This window comes from Buceros rhinoceros, unplaced genomic scaffold (assembly GCF_000710305.1).
Source record: "Buceros rhinoceros silvestris isolate BGI_N320 unplaced genomic scaffold, ASM71030v1 scaffold35014, whole genome shotgun sequence".
Classification (NCBI taxonomy): Eukaryota; Metazoa; Chordata; class Aves; order Bucerotiformes; family Bucerotidae; genus Buceros; species Buceros rhinoceros.
This window is the reverse complement of record NW_010408229.1, coordinates 13697-37091: the sequence shown is the minus strand read 5'-3', so window position 1 is coordinate 37091 and position 23395 is coordinate 13697. Positions and strand designations below refer to the sequence as shown.

Below are 23395 nucleotides of genomic sequence, written 5' to 3'. Positions count from 1 at the left end.
AGCATCTTACCTGGTTCTCGGAGCTTTTGAAGGAGTTGCATATTTCTTGCATCTGTGTGTTGGTTTACTTGGAGGTTTTTTCGTTTTTAAAAAGAACACCTTTAAGTTATATGCGGAAGGTCTTGGGTAGCTAAGTGCTGCCAAACAGGTCAACAGCTCTGTCAGCGTGTTGCAGCACTTCTTTGCTGAACAGTTAGTCTTAAGGGTGACGCATAGGTGCTGGAATTGATATCGCTAGCAAAGCAGTGTTGTGGCCAAAGCTAAAAATGCTGAGTGGAGATTTTTATTATTTTTCTTCTAGCAATATAATGTCAGCCCTGTTTTGTAATTTCTATAGTTAAAATTGGGACTTTTATGTCTCTTAATTAGGAACAGGAGCAGTAATTCTCCCTCTTCCTCACATTCATGGCTTTGCCATTTCCTGTCTCCTCTGTAAAAACTTTTTTCTTCGTAATAGTTGCTGTTTTGCATAAGAAATACAGAGATGTGTTGCCGTTTTCCTTCATGATCAGTTTCTGTTAGCTGCAACCTTAATTCAGGAAAGAAGGAAAATACTGATACTCTTAGAAGGCAATTTTATTGCGTGTGTCCTAAGAAGGTACAGAATCAGAAGTGGTGTTGCTATACAAACTATTTTTTTAGTGCTTTGCTCTGATAAATCTGTGTTGATGTTCTTCAAACTGTTCACAACTTACACTAGTATCCTTCTGTACAATAGCCTCTGTTCTTGCTCTGTTTATAAACAGCTGCTCTGCTAATCTGTCCCACATTCATCAAATCCACATTCTGTGAAGGTACTTGTGAGTTCTAAGGTGAATATTATGCCAGAGGTATTGGAAAGCAAAATTGAAATACTCGCCACTTGCAGTGGGCGATGATACTTCCATTTAAAAAAATTTCCATTTTTCCTTCCTCCGCTACCTTTCTTTGTAGAGCTGCGGTGGAGAGAGGGGGGTGAAAAGTGCTGGGAAATGAATATTGTGTTAGCACTAAAATATGGGAAAGAAACTTATTTTTAAGATTAGGAAACAGTTGTATTCTCTTTTGCAAAAACTTGGCTCCTATGACAATTTTGGACACCTGTTAGTTTAAAAGAAATGTTTCTAATACTGCAGTCTCTGTATTCCGTTATCCTTTCTGAACTGAAATCAAAACTTTATTAGTGGTGTTTCCATTTGCTGGCTTTAATTCTAGAGAAATTTAAGCATGTGCTTTAACATAATCAACTGTGTAGACATTGGCAGCGTGTGAAATTAAACGTCTTTACAGAACCGACGGCAGAATTGCTCTCCTGATAAGAAATTCTGTTGCAGTGAGTTGCACTAAGAATAAAGTAGAGCTATAGTATGCAACTTGGAAAATGAAAGTGCAAAAACCACTGTGGAGGTTGTCGCTGTGTACCTGAAAGTTAACTTTGGAGTCCTTTGCAGCTGGAGAGAGGCATGAACCAGTGTATGACACATCAAACCTCTTGAATCAAATAACGTGGATTGGGAGGCATGCATGGGATTGAGAACTGGAAAATAAACAGCAGTCACAAGAATATGACGATGAGAGTTTTGGGGTTTGCTACATTGATTACTCAAGTGTATTAGCCATTGTTATTTCTTACAGCAGAATTAAATTGTTACAGGATAAACTTTTGCTTATTGTACAGCATGTCAAATGACACCACGTAACTATGAAGTGCAGGAGAAGAAAACAGCTTTTGTGGTATGCTGAAAGAAACAGAAGAAAATATAAATCATTCCCCTCTTCCTATAAACCTCAGACACTGGGAATCGATCACAAGAACTGTGACTTGCTTCGTATTCCAGACAACTCACATGAACTCTTTTCAGACATGAACTCACTTTGAAAACAAGAGGCTACCTGAAAGAGAGAATGTAGTTCCAGAAGAGGAAGCAACAACTAAATAATGTAACTGTAGATGTCCTTATTCTGTATTGGGCAGATCTGAATTCCTTGGAAGGCCAAATGTAAATGCACATCTTGCTCAGTTATAAACTGATAAAATCTTGGAGATAATAATTTCTTGCTCTAATTTTTCCTATTATCAAACATCATCAATTCCTGATGCATGGGGTTGCTGCCCTAATCTGTGACTTCAAAATTTCAGAGATTAAAGGCAAGTAGATTTAGGGATCTACTTCCACTTCTCCTTTTTGTGTTTTTTGTGAAAGCATGTTGAACAAGAAAGGGAGAACTCCCCTTTTCCAAAGCAGAGTAGAGCCAGTTAAGTTTTACTTTTTCTGCTGGTATTTGTAAGGCTTTGAGCGATAATGATTTGTATTCTTATATAAGCAAAGATACTTCATGGATTTCAAGGCTGTTATTGAGGAAAGTCTGTGCCTTTGATATTCTTACATTATAACTTTAAAGGAGAGGCAGGAGTATGAGAGAATCTTGAAGGAAACTGAATTGTGGATGATGGGTATGTCTTCTTTATGTCTCCTCTTCTTTTTACTTTCCCTGGATATTACTACAAAAACAACCTGGTAAACAACTCCAGAGAAACAAATGATTTAATTTTGCAGATATTGGCTATTCTCCTACAACTGGTTAAGCCTGCACTACAAACAATGAGGTAGTGTTGAGTAAATAGAGAAGTACCATGCCTTACAGTCAATAGAGCCAGTGCTAAAGATCACATTGCTAATGAAAGTTTGTCCTTGAAACAGAGGTAAGTGGGAGTGGGGGAGGTATAGAGCACTGTGAGAGAGAACTTGTGCTTAAATCAAGACTTTAGGAAATATTGCAGTCATGGCATTAATTAAAACTCAGAGTTTGGAAAGTATGCTCAGCCTTGTCTTTCAGGCTGTAATGACTTGCTCTGTGAGTTGAGCTGATAGCAGAGCAGCCTGTGCGGAGTGTGAGGCACCATTGTAATCCTGCTTGAAATGTAGGTAAAAGGTTGACGGGGTATGGATTTTTTGCATTACTAATATTCAGAGTTTTCTTTTGTTTAAAAACAGGCTCGTGAATCATCTATACTAACAAACACTAAGGTGTTCTGCAAGATATGCATCTTTTTTGCATTTTTTATTGTTTTTGATAGTGGCCTCTCATACAGGTTAATTTACAGCTGAAAACTTACTTTATCTCAGTGTTTCCTTATTTAGCAGTTTCCTGACACATAATATAGTAGTAAAGTAAGTCCAGAAACTGAAATTCTTATGTTGCTGGACTGGGGTGCTTTATCTTTCACAAGGCTAACTTCAAGTAGCTTATTTGTGGAGTACTCTGCATATTTCAACACTCTCTTATTAAAACAGATTGTGCTTTTGAAGATAAAAGCTGTGACCTGATTGCAGCGACATTTAGATGGCCTGAACCAGGGTCTTACCTTTAATGCTTCATGCGTTACCTGAATTAGATGCTGTAGATACCATAGCTGGAAAGAACGCAAATAATCTGGTGTTGCAAACTTCCATCTAAGAAATAATTAATCAAAAGTGGTCATAAAATGCTCAAGTGGCATGGCTTGGACAGATCTTGTCTTGGTGGAAGGTTAGATTTTTGCATTCTTTCCTAGGAAGAATGAAATGAAAACTTTTAGTTAGCTATTGTTTGCTTTGTCGCACAGAGACCCAGACCCAATTAAAATGAGCCAAAGAAAGAAAGAATGTGGAAGGTTCACCCTTCAGACAGTTTATCGCAGTCCTGAGTCACAGTGGTCTGTTTTCTGCGCTCTACAAACTGTCACTGGACAGGCAAAGTATGACAACTGCTGCCCCTTTTCTGTGTTTCATATTCTACCTGTTGCTGAACCATGCGAAACAAACCTATTTTTATGCAGAAAATGAGCTGTGGGCTATCCTCACCTAAGCCTAAAGTTTCCAGTCCCTCCATGTACTTCTGAAAGAGTATGATGAATTTGAAAGTATTTTTCTATGTTTTATTGAATAGAAGGGTGCGATCAACTGGAAGAATACCTTCCATTTTTCTGCCTTGAACCCTTGCAGTCATTATAAGCAGCATATGCAGGCTGTGTGCCTTCCTGCCTTGAGGCTCTGTGGTGACCTGTGTGATGACAATGAGGAGGAGGCCAAGGTGGTATTACTTCCTGGAACTTCAGCTTCCCAACAAAGTACAAGATAGAAGCAGATACCTTAAAGAGCTTTAAAAACACAACTTGGTGGGCTTTGACAGCTACTTCCTTTGAATATTTGTGATGTTTGGAATTTTAGGGCAGAACCCCCTATCTCAATAGGATAGTTGAGACCTTAACCCTGTTATCTTTGTTACTCATGTCATGGGTGGAAAAGAGTTAGTTTCTCTCTATGAGAAAAGCAACTGGGTGCAAACATCCCGTGTGGATGAAACCGTTTTGGAACAGCATTAGAAGCAGCAGTGTGTGGTACCTGGGTGGCTGCTGTTGGACCTCAACTCAGGAAAGAGTACGAAATGACAAGAGTAGTAGAAGCAACATAATGTACTTTTGAGGAGAAGAGAGTCTACAGTGCTTGAAGCTCAGTGCCATGTCCTGCATCTCTTTGAGGAGAGCAAACCTGCTCTTACACTTGCAAATTCCAGAGCTGGATGAAAACTCGGGCTGGTTTTGGGTAATATCTTTCTCTCACGTTTGCGGTGGCCGTTGTGACTGATGACTCATTCAGTTACTTAATACAGTTCATAGTCCCTCAAGAGGCATGAGGTGATACGTAACCTGACTGGTCATACTGAGCACAGGTACATTGTCTGTGGCATGCTGGAAATGAAAACTGTGCTTTTGTCCAGGCCAGTCTTCAGTCACTAAATAGTCGCAGACATTAGTGTTCAGTGGAGCAAAAAATTGCTTTTCTCTTAATAGGAAAAATCAAACTGGCAATATTGGTTTAGAACGTTTCTAGTGAGTGGACCTGTGCTGCCTCTGCCATCTTCTGCAAGTTTCCCCTGCAAAGAAATAAAACTGAGGGGCAATTTCTTCTTCATGTTTGTGTCCAAACAGTATCTAAACCCAGTAATTTTTCCTATTTTAATAAAAGGGAAAATAAGTTAGCTGTAGCTCATGGCTGCACTGTGGCTTACACCTTTTTTCTCCCCTTTTTTTCCATACAGCAATTTCAGTACAAGGTCACCACGTATCTATTATCAGCCATGTGGAATAGCAGTTAACAGGTGAACAAAGGCAAGGGCTCACTATAGGATTCTCTGTTTAAAAAGTTACCCAGCACAATAAAGGGTTATCATACTTGTAAATACTGCTGAAATGCAGAGTGTGCACCTCCCAGTAGTATTGACATGCTTTAAATTCTTCCATTGCATGGATAAGGCTGACGTGATCACTAGGGTTTGAAGAGTGCAGGAGCAGAGAACTGCCCATGGAGAGTATCGTAAATAAATGTGAAACCCTCGTGGGTGTAGGGTCTGAGGCATGAAGTCCAAGTGAAAATATTTCCCAAAGCCGACATGTCGCCGAATGGTGGATGTGTGTGTGTGCGCGCCTTCAAGTTCTGTGTGCCAAACCCATGGCTTGTTACTCTTGAGACTTCTCATGCTGAATTGAGCCGTGACCTCAAGGGAGACTTCAGGTTTGCTGGATATTTGTTTTTCAGTGGTGCTCCAATCTTGCTTGTGTTTCAGTGGCAGAAGGGTTCTGTTCATCAAATCTGGCTCTGTCTCACCTCTTGATTTTTCTTCCCTTTTCCACCCAGACAACCTTCCCCAAACACGTCCCACGTGTATATGCTGTGATGGCATTGATGTAAGATCTGTAGTGTACTGCAGAGTAGGCAAACGAGAGTCCAAAGAGATCAGAGAATCACACAATAGCTGAGGTTGGAAAGGACCTTTAGATGTCGTCTAGTCCAACCCCTGAAAGCAGGGTCAGGTAGAGCAGCTGCCAAGGACTGTGTCCAGATGGGCCTTGAATATCTCCAATGGTGGAGACTCTGAAACTTCTCTGGGCAGCCTGTTTCAGTGTTCAACCACCAGAGAACTCCCTTCAGGACCTGCAACTATGTAAACGGGTTTGGGTGTTGTCTGGCAATAACTTGTAGAGGACTTCCTGTGAAATCAGGCTTTGGGACAAGAACTGCAACTGCCTGTTAAAGCAGAACTTGGCGTAGAGAATCTTCAGAGACACCTTTCTGGAGATTGTCATTGTCTTCCATGCTTTTACCTGAAAGAAGCAAAGAATGACCCACACCAAAGGCCTAAAAGACAGCCTAAAGCTCTAACGTACTGAATTACAGTAATGTCTAGTAAGTGATGATGAGGTTTGGTTAAACACAAGTGAGGCGGCCCGTCATACGTGGCTATAAACAGTGTGGCCTTAGTCGAAGCACATGTGATGTCTGTTGCAAAGTGCTGGGGTATATGGTGTTAATACGTGAAGTGTGTGGTCCCATCGCCAGAGAGCTGCAGTGAGAAACATCTCTTTTTCAGTTGACAGCTCACACATGGCCAGGTGTGAGAGTGAATGCTGATATTTCTGGATTGAAAAAAGTGCATTATGAGTTGCTATTTAAGCTGGTTCTCCAACATAAACCACTGCTATATATGCATAAGTCTGTATATAGGCACAGATCTTACAGTATTGTTGATTTGGTTTGGTAAGTTCTGCTTAATCCTCTGATAGGGTACGAGCTGATGTTCTCAAACTTCAGCACGCTAATAAATTTAACGGATTTCAGGACTTAAAGTTGAGAAATATAATGAATTGTTTTTTAGAAGTAACTGTGGAAATTTAGAAAGTATGACATGCAAATTGCAAGTTCAGCTGATCTGATGAGATTTTTCAATATTGTAGTTATAATTGGTGTCACTATGTGTAATTCTGTACATGAACATCTGCACGTGTACACACAGATGCCTGTGGCAGTGTATTATAGCTGGCTGCCTGTAAAGGTTTCTATGCTGCCCTACGCCTTTTTTTCTAATAATTTTATGTAAGTGAAATAAGTTGCGAAAGAGACCTACAATAGATCTCTGGCTTCTGCTTCGCATGGAGATGTGTACTGGTCAGGGTGAAAATCTATTCTTGATTTCTTGAATATGGGGGGAAAGAAAGAACATATGTGGTTAATTTTCCAGGTTTGAACAAGAGAGATGTAAGCAGTTCACAGTTACGTGCCTTGGATAAAACTTTTTTCATCTCGAACAGTGCATTTTACTGATCTATGAGGTATATTTTCACTTTCTATAGGACAGTTATATATTAGTATAAGAGCTCTTCAAGGGAATATATTTAAATATATAAGCCTAAGTGAGCACACATATCTTTTCTTCTAAGTTATTCTTGAAAGTTTTCCTTTTAATAATGACCAAAAGACGTCCATGCCTGAATAAAGTTTGCGTGTATGTTTGCGTGTGTTTGTTTTAAAAGATGCTGAACCTGTTCAAATTCTTTTGACAGACTTTATCTCAAATCAAATATCATCTGTCTGTCTTGTGTCTTAATTTTTGGCCAGACCAGGTGTGATTCGTCCTGCCTAAGTCTGAAGGTGGCATAGAAGTCAAAATGAGCACTTGCTGATATGCTAATTTGGCAGAAACTTGATCATGTATTCATGCATAATCACCAAATTGATATGTCTGGGCAATTTAGTAACATGCCTGTTGACACCACTGGTTTGAAACCAGGTTCCCACACCTTGAGGACTGTCCTTTGTGCGACGAATATTGATAAATCTCATAACTGATCTTCCTACTTGGGTAACAGATGGCGTGTCTAGCTTAAGTGTGGACCACAAGCTGAGATTCTTTCTGGAATTTATGTTATGCTTTAGCATACTATTCCAGACCTGGTTAAATTGCTAGGATGCCTTTAAATCTGAAGCTTTGTGAAAGATTTTGTCTCGTCTGGTGCTGTTAGCTGTGACGGGTCAGCCGGGCTAAAAGGAGTTATACAGACTTTGTGCATTGCTGAGGGTAAGGATCCCGTTTTGAAGACACACTAGGAGCTGCTGGAGGTCTGATGAGTAAGAAGCAGCTGAATTTTCTGTTATTTCTCAGAGGTGAATTAAGGAGAGGATCCCCCAGAGTATCTTGGTGTTTTACAAAAGGTTCAGCTGACGGCGTCAATGGATTCTGCAACTGAGTTATCTCCTTATTTCCTTACCATGCCAGGCACAGATACAGAGCAGATGCAGTGGCCTTTCTCAAGGATGAGAGCTATTTTTAGTTAGGGAAATGGGAATATCCAAATAGCCAGAGGTTTATTTTAGTGCTTCGTGCATCATAACTATAGAAAGAGCTTAATGAGGAATCTTTGTTCCTCTAAGATCCACAGCTTTGTTCAGTTATAGTTAAGGCAACACGAAGAGGGCTGTGTCATTCCAGCCACTTGGGATTCATTTGCAGAAAACACAGCAGCTTGTGCTGGCTTTCATCCAGCTTTGCTGCTGGCAAAACATGTCTCTTCACTCTCTTTGTACTCTCAGCTATATGACCAAAATCCTGTTTAGCCAGTTTTTCAAACTGGTGCTCAAACTCGGTCCTTCCCTCTCACCACCTTTTCTCCAGGAACTGTGTTAGGTTTCCTGGAGGTATATGAACAGAGCAGCTTGTTTGATTCTGCCTCTCCTCTCAGCTTTTAATCTTGGTATTGAATTATTGAACGTATTCCTTTAAATATGTAATGATTCATCAGAGCTCTGCTAGAGAGACTGCTCTGGTGGAATAAGCAGTACCGTGTGGAGGGTGATGCCAATAACACTGTGGTTCTTGCAGGCGAAATGAGGGCTGGTTGCAAGACGCGAACGGTGGTAATTAGTGCTCTGTATAACTCTGTTGCTATGTAATGAGTAGATTAACAGGGGAGACACACAGGGTGTGTGAGCCTGGTGGAGGAAGCCTTAAGGTGGGGCAGCTTTGCATGCTGAAGTGGGGGAGTGCTATGGAGGGCAGCTTCAAGGTGAGTGACAGGAGGCAAATAGCTGAGATGGTTTTTATTAGTGGGGTGAAGGAGATGTGGATGGAATTTACAAGATGACAGAGTTGTGGACAGGTTGTTCAACAAGTGAGACAGAAAAATGTAATGTAAATCTGGCACTGGTCTTAACTTGTCCTTAGCTTGCTACATTTGGGTGTATGCTGGTTCGAGGTTGCTTTTGAGATGCTGCCTGAAACTTGTAGCGTGAAAAGGGAAGCTGAAGATGGCTTTTCCCCAGGAACGCCAAATTGCTTAACTTGCATTTCACTGTGGCTTTATAAACACACCCACACCGGTTACTTTAACTCCTTTTGATATAGATGATAGGCTGTATGTGTTGCCTGAAAGACTTAGGGGTCCACTGTAATCTATAGTAATGAGGGGTGGTCCCCAGCTATGCTTTTTGTACTTAACCTTTCCAGAATTTGGAGACATCTCCTGTGGATGGAAGAAGCCAGCTGAGGCAGATCTCGAGTATCTGTTGATCCTCTGCGGCAGAGTCATACTTGCTATTTTGCCCCATGCTCTTCTCCTAGGTGAATCACTCCATTCACATGCCATTGCCCCATTTCTCTCCTCGGTTAAACCGTGCGATAACCAAGCTGCTTTGGATAGGAAGGATTGCTTTTGTCTCCTGACTAGTCTTCCCACACTCCTTTTGCCCTCTTCTCGAGCAGTGCACCCTAAAGTTTGGAAAAGGCTGTTTATTTTAAAACAGAAGTTTCTAAATAAGCCCTCAGCAAGGCCTGCCAACCTCTGGCATTTATCTAAGGCACTTCAAGCTGCTAGCCTCTGGTAAGAAAAATACGGAATTATTTTGACATGTCGATTGTCCCATTGGAAAGGAGTTTGCAGTGTTGAATGTTATCACTGACATCTAACAAACACGCAGTGCAAATACTTAGGCTCAGTTAAAAATTGAAACAACTGCTGCCTCTCATGCCTTCTTTAAACCTTAGTACACTTGGAGTATCGGGCTTAGTGGTGTCCTTATGCGATATTTCACTCTTTGATGTCTTCTCACCAGGGGCTTCTGAAAATAGCTGTGTGCGTCTGTCTTTTCAGCTGTATGTTCTGTAGGAAACACCATCTGAAAAAAAGTTAATATTTCAGTGCACAGTCTTGATTGTTACAAACTTGACTTACACCATTTGGCCTGAGTATTTCCTCCCTTGCCTGGACATTTTTCTCTTTTTGTTGTCTAACTTGGTGAAGACTTCTTGAACTACAGTTCTTGGGCTTTCTTTGTGAAGCAGGAGGCTGCATACACTTGCTGCTTCCCTCAAATTGTGTGTGTTGAATTTCTTCATCTATCTGATCAAAATAGCTCCCTAATTGCACTCTCTCTATGGACTCTTGTGCATCTTCAGAAGCGCAGGGTACAAAGTTGAAGGTTTGGGGAGTGTTTTATTACTTTTCATCCGTAAGACTCTGCTTCCTTTTGGCAGGAATCCCTGTACAACTACTGGAGGCTAATTCCTACCACCATTTCCATTCCTTTTTACAAACATTTGCTCTTTACTTTGTCCAGAAGTTAAAACAGAAAGTAATTTAGTAAGGAGGCAATTCTCCTCATGTCTGTTGTTGTGGTGAGAATATTTGTTGTTGGTCTGTGACCGTGGTAGTCCCCAGAACTGCATTTCTGAAGTGGCTCCTTTTGAGTCCGCTGGAATTTTCTCCTTTTTCTGGTGTTTACACATCAGATGAGGTATTTTGAGCACTCTCAGATCTCCATTTTCTGACTTCAAATCATCCTTAAACAATGATTTGCTTTATAGCCTCAGGTTCCTAAAGACTTCAATTTGTGGTAGGAAAGCAACCTGACCTAACAATCAGGAGGAAACTGGCTTTTTGAATTGGCAAGAGTTTGGGTTGGCTGTTTGATTTTGTTTGTTTGTTCGTTTGAGGGGTGGGGGTAGTGTTTGGTTTTGTGTGGTTTGGTAGCGAGCAAAGAATTGTATTTTAAAGTGGGTTTTTTGGGGGGGTGGGAATATTTCACCTTTCTTAAACTTTCAAATATCTTCTGTTTAATATTAAATAACTTCATTTTATAGATATATCTGTATATATATTTCTGCAAATTAAGCAACGTACACAAGATGCCGTGTAAGTGCCTTTCCTTACCCAGCTCTGCCCCTCAGTTCTCTGCCTTGAGGTGCAGCAGCCACTACTACAGCATTTCTGAACTCAGTATGGTAGTGGAACAATGGTTGGCTGTCCAAGCCTAGAAAAGAGCCTGACTTGAATTTGAGCAGTTATTTGGAAATAAAGCCTGGGTTATTGTGTCTCTGCTCCTCCTAAATCAAGTTCACTACGTGATTTCTCCTGTGTGGAGCCCTGCCTTTGGGACGCAGGTGCTGCAACATTTGGTCACCCAGAGTGTAGCTATGGGATTAGATCATTAGGACATCTTCTTTACTGAGCAGAGACGCTAGCTGTACAAATGTCACCTCTTTTCCCCCCATACACAGGTTAAAAGGCAGCGTGAAGATGATGTCTGAGTTTCAAGTCAACTTGCAGTTTGCTTCAGGATTGGTTGTTCTGGAGGTGTAAGCTATTGCTGAGAGCAGTGGGTGGCTACTGCATTATGATAATAATTATTGCTTTGTTTGTGAGGTGATGCTTTCCTGGGAGGGAGAAGCATCAAGAGGGAAGCTTAGAATAATTATATTTGTCCCCTTGAAAATGAGCTAATAAGCTCCTATTTACTGATTTGATACATATAGGTACTGTAATACCTTAGTTGACTATTACGAGCAAGGAATTTAACACTGGTATGGAGTAATAAAAGGCTAGGAACTGTTGCGTAAGGATGGAAAACAGCATTGAACAAGACAGATGGAGTCCTTTCCTCTTGAGAATTAACCTGCTGGGGGTTATCTATCCTACAGGTGGAAAATGCTTTTGCTTTATCTAGTGTTTGTAACACCGCGTCTCTGCCAAGAACTGGCTTGGGTCTGACTTGATTATAATTTCACTTCTGAAGGTGTTGGACCACAATTTGGATGGCTTTTTTCAGCATATAGCTTTGAAACATTAGTAACCCTGACGGTAGCTTTTTTCATTTTGAAGTTCAAATTAAAAGAAAGGCTATTGCAAAATCAGTATTGTGATCGATCTTGAAAGGGTTTTTTGTTTCAAATATTTCATAGCTTTTATTATAGTTAGTTCCAATTTTGTACATTACTGTTACAATACCATGACCTTTTATATGAACTTACAATCAGGATAACATGGCAGAATTACTCTTTTTCCGTACTGCTGGTGTTCGTGTTTTCTATTCCACTAATGCATGTAGTTTGCCTGCCTCTATCAGGAGCCCACCTCTCTTCTCCATCCTATTTTTTCAATGGCTATTACAAAGTGCTGAATTATTTTATCTTCCTAGAAAAAAAAAAAAGTGTTGTAATGGTGGTAGGTGGTTATTTTATGGAATTATCTGTATCAGGCAGTAGTATGAAATTTATCAATTTATCACTTTGTTTTTCAGTTTAATCAGCTGGTATCCAGTGATCTGAAAGTACTCGGAAGGAGCTCTTACACCCTCTGCTGTGATGGCCAGTTACTCATTCGACAAGTCCTCCACCCAGAAACATCCAAGAAGGTATGAGGTCAGAACTGATGCAGAAGGCACTGCTGTGTTTTAAGGACATCTGAAAAAATAGCTTATGTGAGTTTGGGATGAGCAACACAGTTCCACCTTGGGAACGATAGTGTTCCAAGAATATTGAAGGTGATGCCCTCTCGATCTCAACCCTCAGTAGCACAGAAGTAGTTCTTGGCACTTGCTCTGGGAAGTCAGCAACTATTGCTCTGTTTAGGCTTGAGTTAAACCACGGGTTCTGTGTGGAGCCATGGGTTTCTACCCAGATCTGAAACTGGTAGGAGCCATGTGTCAGTGTTCTGTCGAGAGTAAACACACAGGTAGCGACTTGCTCTGGAGAACAGCAGTGATTTCCCCATCCACGTTTATTCAGCGGGAAGTAGTGGTACAGCTTATTTGCTACCCCCACATGACACAGCAGGTTCCACTTGGAGTTCCTTGCAAGGGCTTAGAGCAGGCTGTCTTGCACAGGGAGAAGAATCTTGCCTTTGTGCAGGGTGGTGGCTCTTGAGTTAGGCTGCTTGGCAGGGTGTGCAGGAACCGCACGGGAATGGGAGCTGCTGACATGGAAGGAATTGACTGATCAGTTGTATTTTTTTTCTCTATATAAGGTTATTGGCTCATGCTGTTTCTACAAATATTCATTTGGCATTTGTGTTATATTAAAACATAACACTGTGACTTCTTATGAAAAGTCCATGTTTACGTAGGGATGAAGCAAGTAAGGAAACAGGAATGATATTTAATATTAAACACGATAGTACTTCTTTTCTTTTGTGGGCAATTCTTTGTATTTCCCTCTTGAAACAAATGGACTAAACCAAAACAAACTCTGTAACGTTGTGAAAGAAAGAAATAATTGTCCATGCCATATCAAGGAAAGGATTGGATCGAGCGCTGAGTCTCTTAATTCTGCATTTCCTTCTCTTTTTTTTTTTCTTCAATACCTTCTCATTTGCCAAAGTATTTCTCCCTGCACATGAAATGGTAGTAAGCCTCAGACCTTAGCTCTTGCTATCCCTGCCATTCGAAGAAGCATCACCTTGTGACTTTCCTTAATTCTTTATTTACAAAGGTGGGTGCTGTTTGGCTAGACCGAAGTCAAACTTCTGTATCGCAAAACAGTTGCAGATTGTGAGAGAGAGAAAGGAGTGAATTAGACCAGAATTATTCGTTTTATTCATTGGAAAAATAAGCTAATGCCTGAATGAAGGGCTCCTTAAATGTTTGTTCAATAATGTTATAAAATTAAAGTTCTTATCCAACATGCCACTGTAATGAGTCGATGCCTTTAGGTTGCTGGAAGCTGTTTTGTACACTGTAACAGTTTGTTTAAACTGTGTTATCATGGTTTGGTACAATGTTGCTTTTCAGTGGAGCCACCAAAGAGAAAATGCGGTGTCCTAAATGGCGGTATTTATAACCCAGCAGAATCTAGATCGTCTTTTTTATTTCTGTTTTCTTCCCCAGCCGTCATCTCTAGCTGTTTTGGACAGGTCTGCCTCTCAGCAGCTCTTCGGGTTTGCTCATCTAGAGATCTAATTCTGTAAGGCTGTGGAATGCAAGCTGTGTTACCAAGGAATTACACTGGGCTATCACAGACAAGCTGATGACATGCATCTATGTGATTTTTGAGACTGCCTCATTCAGTCCAAATATATTTATCAAGAATTTAAAGGAATGGTCTCTACAAAACAAACTTTTTGCCTTCCTTGTAGAACTTCCTGCTGTCAGACTGCTTCTATTCCTTTTATGATCTGCGCAAAGAATTTCACGCTTGCTACCCTAGTTCAGCCGCCGTGAAAGATCAGACTATCAAGACCATGGCGGAATGTATCCTTCTGCTGCAGCTTTGACACCATAATCGATCATGCTTCCTTAGGTTTTGTCTCTGTGATCATTCCAGGTTTTACTCTGCTACAACGTGGGTTTTAAAAACTCACAGGTAAAATGGAAGGAATGTTTGAGTGTTGGGGGAGTGGCTTGCTTGTAATTTTTTTTTCAGTTGGAATCTAACACTGAGTTCTAAACCATATTTAGTAAATCTGCTAAAGAAAAACAGCACTTGCATTGATACTTGATCTGAAAGGAAAGGCTTAGCTCTCAGTGGCCCTCTTCAGCACCAGCTGGCCTGCAAGCTTCTACTGTTTGCAGATAGTGATTGTTCTCTCATATGATCCTGACTGAACCGAGTTTAAAACAAAAAAACCACTGACACCCTACATCTAAATTTTAGGAGGATTGTTGTGGCCCAGCTGCATGTGGTTAAAGTTCAATTCTGTTTGAAGTGATAGGAACTTACTCAGCTTTTTTTTTTTAACTCTTAACACTGAAATGATGTAAGCTATCAAGAGTTTTCAGATTGTTGACTATTAAAGTGAATATTAACCAGTTTACGAGCAGAGTAACGAATATCTAATGGTCACGTGTCCCTGCTAAGACCAGCAAATTTGATCACCAGCCTGTGTTAACATCAGGACAGCCTTATGACTTGTTTACAAATGATTGTGCAAGTCTGTTATTTTCTATAATCACCTGTTTAGATCTAGGCTTAGGAACAGATGAAACAGAGGAGGACTTTGGCGTGTGGCAAGTGAAAACCATGGTGGCTATCATTTTCAGCATGCTCTCTGAAAGCTGTAGTAAGTGAACTATTTATACAGAATGTCAAAGTCTTCCTTTTCTGTAAGAATTGGCAGTGATACTGTCATTCTTCAGTAGTCTCTCACCCTGGTTATATTTAAACTTCCTGTTTTGTTGCAGATCACATATTTACTGAGCCTGAAACTGTGAAATACAAGTACGAAACAGGTCCTTGGTAAGTGCCCTTGTCACGGTTGTTTACCACCAAAGAATAGTATTGTCTAGAGCAAGGAAAGCTTGTGAATCTTGCCCCACGGTCTCTGTGAAAGTTCCTGAGCACCATGACAGGGATCCCGTAGCCTAATATAGCTGGTGTTTGAATGCTGTGCTTTAGTCTGTCACTTTAAAGTCTCTGCTGGTTAAATGCTCTTTGTTCGCTAGCTTCTGTTTTGCATGGCAGCAAGGCTGACTTATCTTAGCCAATGGTGAAGAAATATTTGTGAACTTTCCCTAAGTCAACAGGGGTGCTGGCTGTATGCAGCTGAACTACGTCGTGCTTCTGAAGAGTGGTCTGATACACTGTATTGCACATTGTGTTTAGGGGGAGGAGCAGCAGAGTGGTTCTTTGATTTCAAATACATTGTAGTGCCCGGAGAATGAAACATCTTAAGCATAAGTGATACGTACTCATATTTAGGACTGCCTCGTAATCATCTGCATTAGATCTTTCAAATAAAATTAATCCAGTTCCTTATTGCTTGACTTTGAAACAGTCTTCCTATTTTTTTTATAAGGAACTGCCAGGTGGTGACAACATAGTGCATCTTAGGCACTGTATATATAAAAGGATTATTCCAGTTATCTTTCCTGTATTGAAATAAGCAATGGAATTAGAAGAGTCTCAACAGCAAATTACTCCTGATTTACAAGTTAAATTAGTGGCAAACTGAGATTTGGTAAGATAATGGAAAACCTAGATAAAAGCTTACTTTGGCTGTTTTTTTTTCTTTTTTCCTGTGCAGTAGTAAATCTGAAACAGTGGACAGTGAGACAGTAATACGTGCCAGAGGTTTGCCATGGCAGTCTTCAGACCAAGATATTGCTCGATTTTTCAAAGGACTTAACATTGCCAAGTAAGATAATAAGAAGTATTTGTCTTGCTTTATCACTTTGTCATTAAAAGCAAGTTCTTTTAATATTTGTTTAACATACATCCCCACACCCTCTGCTAGAGTCCTTGCTTCTACTGTCTTTCCCCACCTAGGTCCCTTCCCACCCCATGGTCATGATAACTGAACAGGTTTGCCAGCCTTAGGTGGGCAAGAAAGAGTTTAGAATATGTGAAAAAGAAAAGAGATTTATCAGTTGAAACCCAGCATACGTTCATTTCTTGCTAGTACCTAAAGGGATAAACTCCTGCTGCGTTGATCAAGGCAGCGTCCACGACAGAAGAGAAGCTTTAATTTTGTGCCAGCTCTTCAGGATTCTGCTGTACCTCCTAAACAGGGCAGATTCAGAAACCTTTAAGTGCTGTTGGGAAGAAATTTTCGTATGATTGATGTGTGTGTGTATATAGAGTGAGTTCCATTTAGCATACCCATCACTTGATGTGTATTCCAGATTCTCAACACTGAGAAAATGCTTTTTAAAAAATTTTTTTATTTGGAGGCATGAGGAAATTCAAATCTGCATCTCTGAGGTGATAGGAAGGGCTTGCAAAGTTACATCTGCACGGAGTTGAGAAAATGGCTTCAGAAGATCCAAGACCTCACTGAAATGGCTTCTGCTGTATAATCGTGTTACACTAAAGATGAAATTAAATTGTGGATAGTAGCATTTTTCAATCTGTAAACTCTCTTAGTCTGATTTCTCTGCCATTCTTTCACAATTATTTATTAAATGTATTGAAGATGCAAACTAAGTTTATTTTTGTTGGCTTTACCTTGCAGAGGTGGTGTGGCTCTTTGCCTGAATGCTCAAGGAAGAAGAAATGGGGAAGCATTAGTTCGGTTTGTCAATTCTGAACAGAGAGATCTTGCACTGGAAAGACACAAGCATCACATGGGTAGCAGATACATTGAGGTAAAGAGTAGTGACTTTGGAAGGTAACCTGAATATTTTAAAATACAGTTTTAAATGAGAACAAAGTGCACTTCTGTTTCGCTCAAAGTACCAAAATACAGTTCTCACCTGTGTTTTAGAGTTGCATGTTGTAATTTTCATGTGGGTTGTGTTTGTTTGTTTTTTTTTAAGGTTTACAAAGCAACTGGAGAAGAGTTCTTAAAAATTGCAGGAGGTAAGTGATGCTGGAGTTCAGTGCAATTACTTAAGGTTGTAGGAGTGGTGTTCTAGTTCTCATGGTTTTTTCCTGACTGAGGTCACAAATGGATAATGAAGTAGCTTTTCCGGTTTTGCTTTCCAAGAATACTTGACCCTGTCAAGTTCTGGTTTCATGTGGCTGGATTTGAGCTGTGAGCATTTGGGCTGTGATGTTCACAGACAGGTCTTGCTGTCTGGGAGGAGGATGAGCCTTTGCGGTGGAAGCATCTGTGCACTTTGTCTAACTTCCCCCTAATTTCATCTTTGGTCCAACTTGATTAGAATATGAATACCCCTCACTTTCAGGGTAAGAGATTTTCCCTTCAAAACAGATCCCTGGGATTTAGTAGTGGCTCGGGTCTTCGGTGGGTTTTTGCTAGCTACTTACCTCCTGTATTGCTCCTTAACGCTTTGCCGCTCCTGTGTTCTACGGAATTGCCTGACCAGCGTGACCGTGTGGTGTTGGTTGACCATATGCTGTTACTTCCTACCAGGCACCTCCAATGAAGTGGCCCAGTTCTTATCTAAGGAGAACCAAGTTATCATCCGGATGAGGGGCCTTCCATTCACTGCTACTCAGGAGGATGTCTTGGGGTTCCTGGGGCCAGAGTGCCCAGTTACAGGAGGGAAAGAAGGACTTCTTTTTGTCAAGTACCCAGATGGCAGGCCCACAGGAGATGCATTTGTGTTATTTTCCTGTGAAGAATACGCACAGAATGCACTTAAAAAGCACAAAGAAATTCTCGGAAAACGTTACATTGAACTCTTCAGGAGCACAGCAGCAGAAGTCCAACAGGTTGTAACTATTGGCTGCGAGACTTGAAACTTAACAGTTAAAACTACCAACTCTTGCAAGCAAATATGTTGTAGACAACCACGCAAGTCTGTTATATTAAAGATGCCAAGTTCTAGAAAGGGCAAGATATGCTTGCAGCACTGGTTTTTGTTTTTCACAGCCACTGTTGGGTTTTGGGTTTAATATCTCTCAGACTGTAAAGTAAAAATCATTGGATAAATTTATTCTACTTAAGGGTTGACCGAAATCGCAAATATTCTAGATTGATAGTATCGTAGTAATGCTTCTTGAAAACCCACAGTATTGACTTTAAATTTTGGTCTCTGTACAGAATTTCTAACGTTAAATCCAAATTTGGATGCATTATAGCAGCTTTTCCTACAACTGCTTTGTGGAAACTAAGAATTACCAGCATGTAGCTAATTTTTGGTGAAAAGAAGTGAAATACTTGTTTTCCTTAGATAATAGATTTCATTTTCCTCTCTATCTTTCACCGGTTCCTACTATCACCTTCTTGAACTGGCAAAACTGTTTTATTTTGGCACTGGCGACTCAAGCCTGTGAAAAACAGTGCGTGTTGCACTTTTCTGCCTGACACACAGCAGTTCTAGACTGGTAATGCCAAAGGGAGCCATTCGATCTGGTCTTTGCATGGCCACTGGCTGTGAAGACTTTAATACAGTTACTCCTTCAGCCTATGTGACATGAGAAGCCTTTTCTATAGAAGGGATGGGGCGAGGGAGAGCATATCCCCTCTTGCAGACCTGCCATTACGCTTAGTACAGAGATTTGATGGTTAGAGCAGCCAAGACTGACATGTGCATTGTGAAGACTAAGTGAAATGGCATGGTGAGATTTTTTTTTTTTCTTTCCCTTCCTTCTCAGTTCTGCTGCTTAGAGAGAGTGAAGCAACGTCCTCTAAGGAACAAAACCACTCTGTCACAGTGATCAAGTCTTTGTTTTCACTTTTGTTAGGGAGACCTGGATCAAACTCATGCAAACTATGTTCTATCAATAGATCCTCCATGACAGCTGTCTAGTAGTATTGTGAGAATTGATTTATGCTCAACCACGTGATATGTCAATCTCTGTCAATGTGCTTTCTTTGCCAACAGGTGCTTAATCGATATATGTCAACACCTCTTATTCCCACTCTCCCAACTCCCATCATTCCTGTCATACCCCCACCGTACACCATTGCCGCGGGTAGCATACGTGACTGTGTCCGGCTCAGAGGCCTCCCCTACACTGCTGGCATTGATGACATCCTGGACTTCATGGGGGACGCCACAGGAGATATCAAGCCCCATGGAGTTCACATGGTCCTTAATCAACAGGTAACGGCATTTTGCGCGGGAGGGGTAACTTCCCAGTTTTTGAACAGGCTTAGAAGTCAGGGCTGAAGTCAGTTTGCCTGTTCTTGGCCGTGCTGTCGCTTTCTATAACCTTGAGAAAATGCTCTGTTCTGTGTGCCTGTCTTTTTGTTCCTTCCCTTCCTTAATTCTCCTCCCCTTGTACGCACACACATGCATTTCTTTCTGTATATGTATGCATACGACTGGGGAGGACGAAGCGTGTTCTTTTGATGATAGCTTTATCCTGGAGGCTGTGCCTTAAATAATCCCTTGTGTTTCAGTCATGTGCTGGGAATACACAAGGCAGAAATGTCTCATGGTAGGTGGTGTAGCTGTTCTGTCAGCTTCAGGCGTTCTGTTCAATGGTAGCTGTGTTGTTTGAATGGTATTTGTGGAAAAATTGGGTTCTGCTGCCTTCTAACTTGATTAGAGACCTTTCAGGCTTTAAAGGAAGTTGATAATTAAAAATCGTGGTTTGGATATATTGTAATGACATAAGGATATTTTTTCCTTTTTTGTCTTGTGTTAAAAACAAACTCTATTAACCACAGAAATATTGAGGTTTTAAGGAAAACAAATGAGAGCGATCTATTATATTTTCTTTTTTATTAAGAAAATTTTTAACGTTTTACACATTCAACAAAGTCAGGTTGCAGAAGATCAGACCTGGAAAACAATTTCTAATGTAGCTATGGACTTTACTAAAGCATGTCTGGACTTTTATACTGCTGTAACGCTACCTAAAATGTAGTTACGGGGAAGGCAAAGCCAGATTCTTCCTAGAGCTTCATAGCAACAGGATAAGAGACAGTGTTAATAAACTGCATCAAGGAAAATTCCAGCTGGGTGAAGAGCAGGGGGAAAAAAATTGCAGTGAGAAATTAGTTAAGCACCCAAACAGGTTCCCAGAGGTGCTGTGGTGTCTCCACCCCTCGATATGCTTGGAATTCAAGTGGAGAAGGCCATGAGTTGCCTGATGTTCAAAGCAGGGCTAACTTTCAAGTTACAGCATTTGGATTAGACGCCTCCAAACTTAAGTTTCCATGTGAAATTATTCTTTGTTTCTTTCTGCAGAAGATGGAAGTGGTGGTGTGTTCTGGGTGCTGTTACATGAGTCTTGTCTTTCTGCTCCTAAAGATCATTGCTGTGTTATTAGCCATTGGTGCCAGCTGACAAAGAACAATACAGGCTTTCAGTAGATGTTTGATCTTGGTGCTTTCTGCGTTTCCGGGTGTTTTAACAGCAGATTGACTTACGATTATCTCCCCTATTCCTCTAGGGACGACCATCCGGTGATGCTTTTATCCAAATGAAATCTGCTGACAAAGCCTTTATGGTGGCTCAAAAATGTCACAAAAAAATGATGAAGGACCGTTATGTGGAAGTATTCCAGTGTTCAGGAGAGGAGATGAACTTTGTTTTAATGGGTGGCACTTTAAATCGTAGTGGCTTATCCCCACCGCCATGTAAGTTACCATGTAAGTCTCCAATTCTTCTGCTCTCTGCTGCTAAAGGCTGATGTGTGGTAGGTGCTGAAGCTTTGTGGCCTTTCACCTTTCGACTTCGGTTTTGCCGTGATCAATAATCATCCATCTGTATATGTGCTGAGATTGGAATTGTTCCCTTTGGGCAATAATGGGACTGATCAGAGGTATTTTTATTGTATTTTCGGTGGTGAGTAGAGGGCAGCAAAGCCTTGCCAGTGAAATTGTTGCACACTTTGCTTTTTATGGGTGCACTGTTCTTCTGAGCTCTGCGGTAGACTTGCCTGTAGTGGAATTAGAGGGATTTTTAAAAGGGGGAGAAATTCTGCATTCTAGCTGCAGATGAGTGCTCTTGCTATCTTCCCTTAGAGCACGGAGAAGGTACTCTATGGGCTTATTTTTGAAAAAAACCACCCTCTTAGATGATATGCTAACATAGAGTGGTGAAGTTGGATAGATTTTTCTATTTTTATTTTACTTAATGTTACAGTGAACCTTACTGTGAAACTGTAATGGAACTATACTGTACCGTTCTAGCTACCAAATCACAAAGCGGATACCAATGTGTATTTGCAAAATAGCAAAAAGCTGCCAAATGTAGTATTTAAAAACAGTTTGATTGCACACCAAGCCAAGCTTTACGTTTCTGTACAAATCAGATATTGTTCATCAAAACGCATCAGTGATCTAGTGGGTTATTCTTTATTCCATTTGCTATATCCTCGAAACACTTTGTGGAGTTGCAGGAGGCTTGTAGATGAAGACTCATGGCCAGCAGTTGTGGATGCCCACGTGCAGTGAATGTTACAGTACTTTTGTCCCACAGAGTACAACTTCCGTTACAAAGAAGAGAGGGTGTGTTGGTGTGCACGCCTGCTTCCTCTATGCACATGGCTTTATGCTTTCTTTGAATAACTCTGAAGTTCCCTACTTTCCATTTGCGTATGGACAGGGCTGCGCAGCTCTAGGAGCTGTGAACTCCTAGGAACAGCTTGTTCCGAATGTCCCGGTTGTCGTTCACGGTGATGTAGCAGGGATCTCCACAGGAGAGGCTAGAGAGCCGTCTTTGCTCATGTGTTCATTGATCAGGCTCAGATGGTGTTCATCACACTGGGATGAATAATTCCTTTCCTAGAGCAAAGAGCTCCGTTCTGATTGGGTTTTGTTGCTGTGTCCTGGCTTGTTTTTAGGTCTTTCTCCACCCGCCTACGCTGCTTTCCAAACAGCAGCTGTGATCCCAGCAGAGGCAGCGGCGCTTTACCAGCCACAAGCTCTCTTACCAACCACCAGGACTCCCCAGGCCTCCGCAGCTGCTCCTCCAACTGTTACCTACTACCCAGCTCAGGCTGCTCAGCTTTACATGAATTACACAGCTTACTACCCCAGGTAAGCCCTAGACTTAGCTGCTTCTCTTGACTTTTCATCTCAGTGGAGCAGGCAACAGTGTGGTCACCTGTGAACAGCTCTTAAATTTGTACTTGGAGTGCAGATAATCCTGGGAGCTTGGTGTTCGTCAGCAGAGGCAACAGCCATTTTAACTGATTCTCTGTGGCTTTATAATGAATTTTGGCTTTTCTTTAGGTTCTCTTTGAACCTCATTATAATGTTGGTCTAATATTTAACGGTGTTTTTGCACTAGTGCAGTGTCATCAAGGCAGTTCTATTTCTTGGCCAAACGAGAAGCTGTGTCACTACATGCCTCTACCCATATCCCTTAGTTTATTCTTGTACTTACGATACTGTTCCCATACTGGAAGTCTCGTTATAGGTGTGTACATGGTTTGATTTCTCATGTCAGTGAGACCAAAGAACACTTTACATGCGTAAGCAAAGCAGAACATCTCACAGATGGTATCAACACGGCTCGCTGAGGTCTGGTCCTTGGGTCCATGGGGAAATAGCTTGTTCGTTGGTAGTTCCTGGGCTTGTGACACTAGCCTGAGTACCTGGTACATCACTAGAGGGGCCCTGACCAGAGATGCCACTTTACTTACTGTTTCGTGGCTCAGAGGTACCAGTTTGGGCCTTTGCCTGCTTATCATGCTATGATTCCCCCTGCTTTTTTTCTTTATGGTTTTATTAACCATCACAGGACAAAGTCATCTGCAGCTGCTATTTTTCTTCTCCCTTATGAAATAACAAGTACCACTCTTTGTCTTGAACTACAAATCTTAGCTATTTTCCTTTCCCTTCTCTAAAATGAAATTATCAGATGCTTAAGAGAAATAAGGGAAGTCCACAAAGCGGTTCACATCACGGCTGCTTCTTTTTCTGTGTTTTTTGGGCTTCTTCTCAAACTTAGATTTTCAGTTTTGTCTTTGCCTATTCTGAGCACTAAACCCGGTTATTTCGTTTCCTAACAATTTTGCCCCTCTT

The 23395-nt window shown here is 41.0% G+C and overlaps 1 protein-coding gene across 1 annotated transcript in view; it reads left to right on the top strand.

Moving 5' to 3' along the window:
* ESRP2 (epithelial splicing regulatory protein 2) overlaps positions 1 to 23395 on the top strand; it is a gene marked incomplete at its 5' end in the record, with an annotated part of 41181 nt that overhangs the window by 6433 nt on the left and 11353 nt on the right. Inside the window, 11 exons of the mRNA XM_010134803.1 lie at positions 12369 to 12482; positions 14201 to 14315; positions 15026 to 15124; positions 15246 to 15300; positions 16088 to 16198; positions 17015 to 17147; positions 17319 to 17361; positions 17879 to 18180; positions 19296 to 19517; positions 20815 to 21001; positions 22210 to 22405. Coding sequence (XP_010133105.1) covers positions 12369 to 12482; positions 14201 to 14315; positions 15026 to 15124; positions 15246 to 15300; positions 16088 to 16198; positions 17015 to 17147; positions 17319 to 17361; positions 17879 to 18180; positions 19296 to 19517; positions 20815 to 21001; positions 22210 to 22405 — 1577 coding nt within the window. The remainder of the gene's footprint in view (positions 1 to 12368; positions 12483 to 14200; positions 14316 to 15025; positions 15125 to 15245; positions 15301 to 16087; positions 16199 to 17014; positions 17148 to 17318; positions 17362 to 17878; positions 18181 to 19295; positions 19518 to 20814; positions 21002 to 22209; positions 22406 to 23395) is intronic.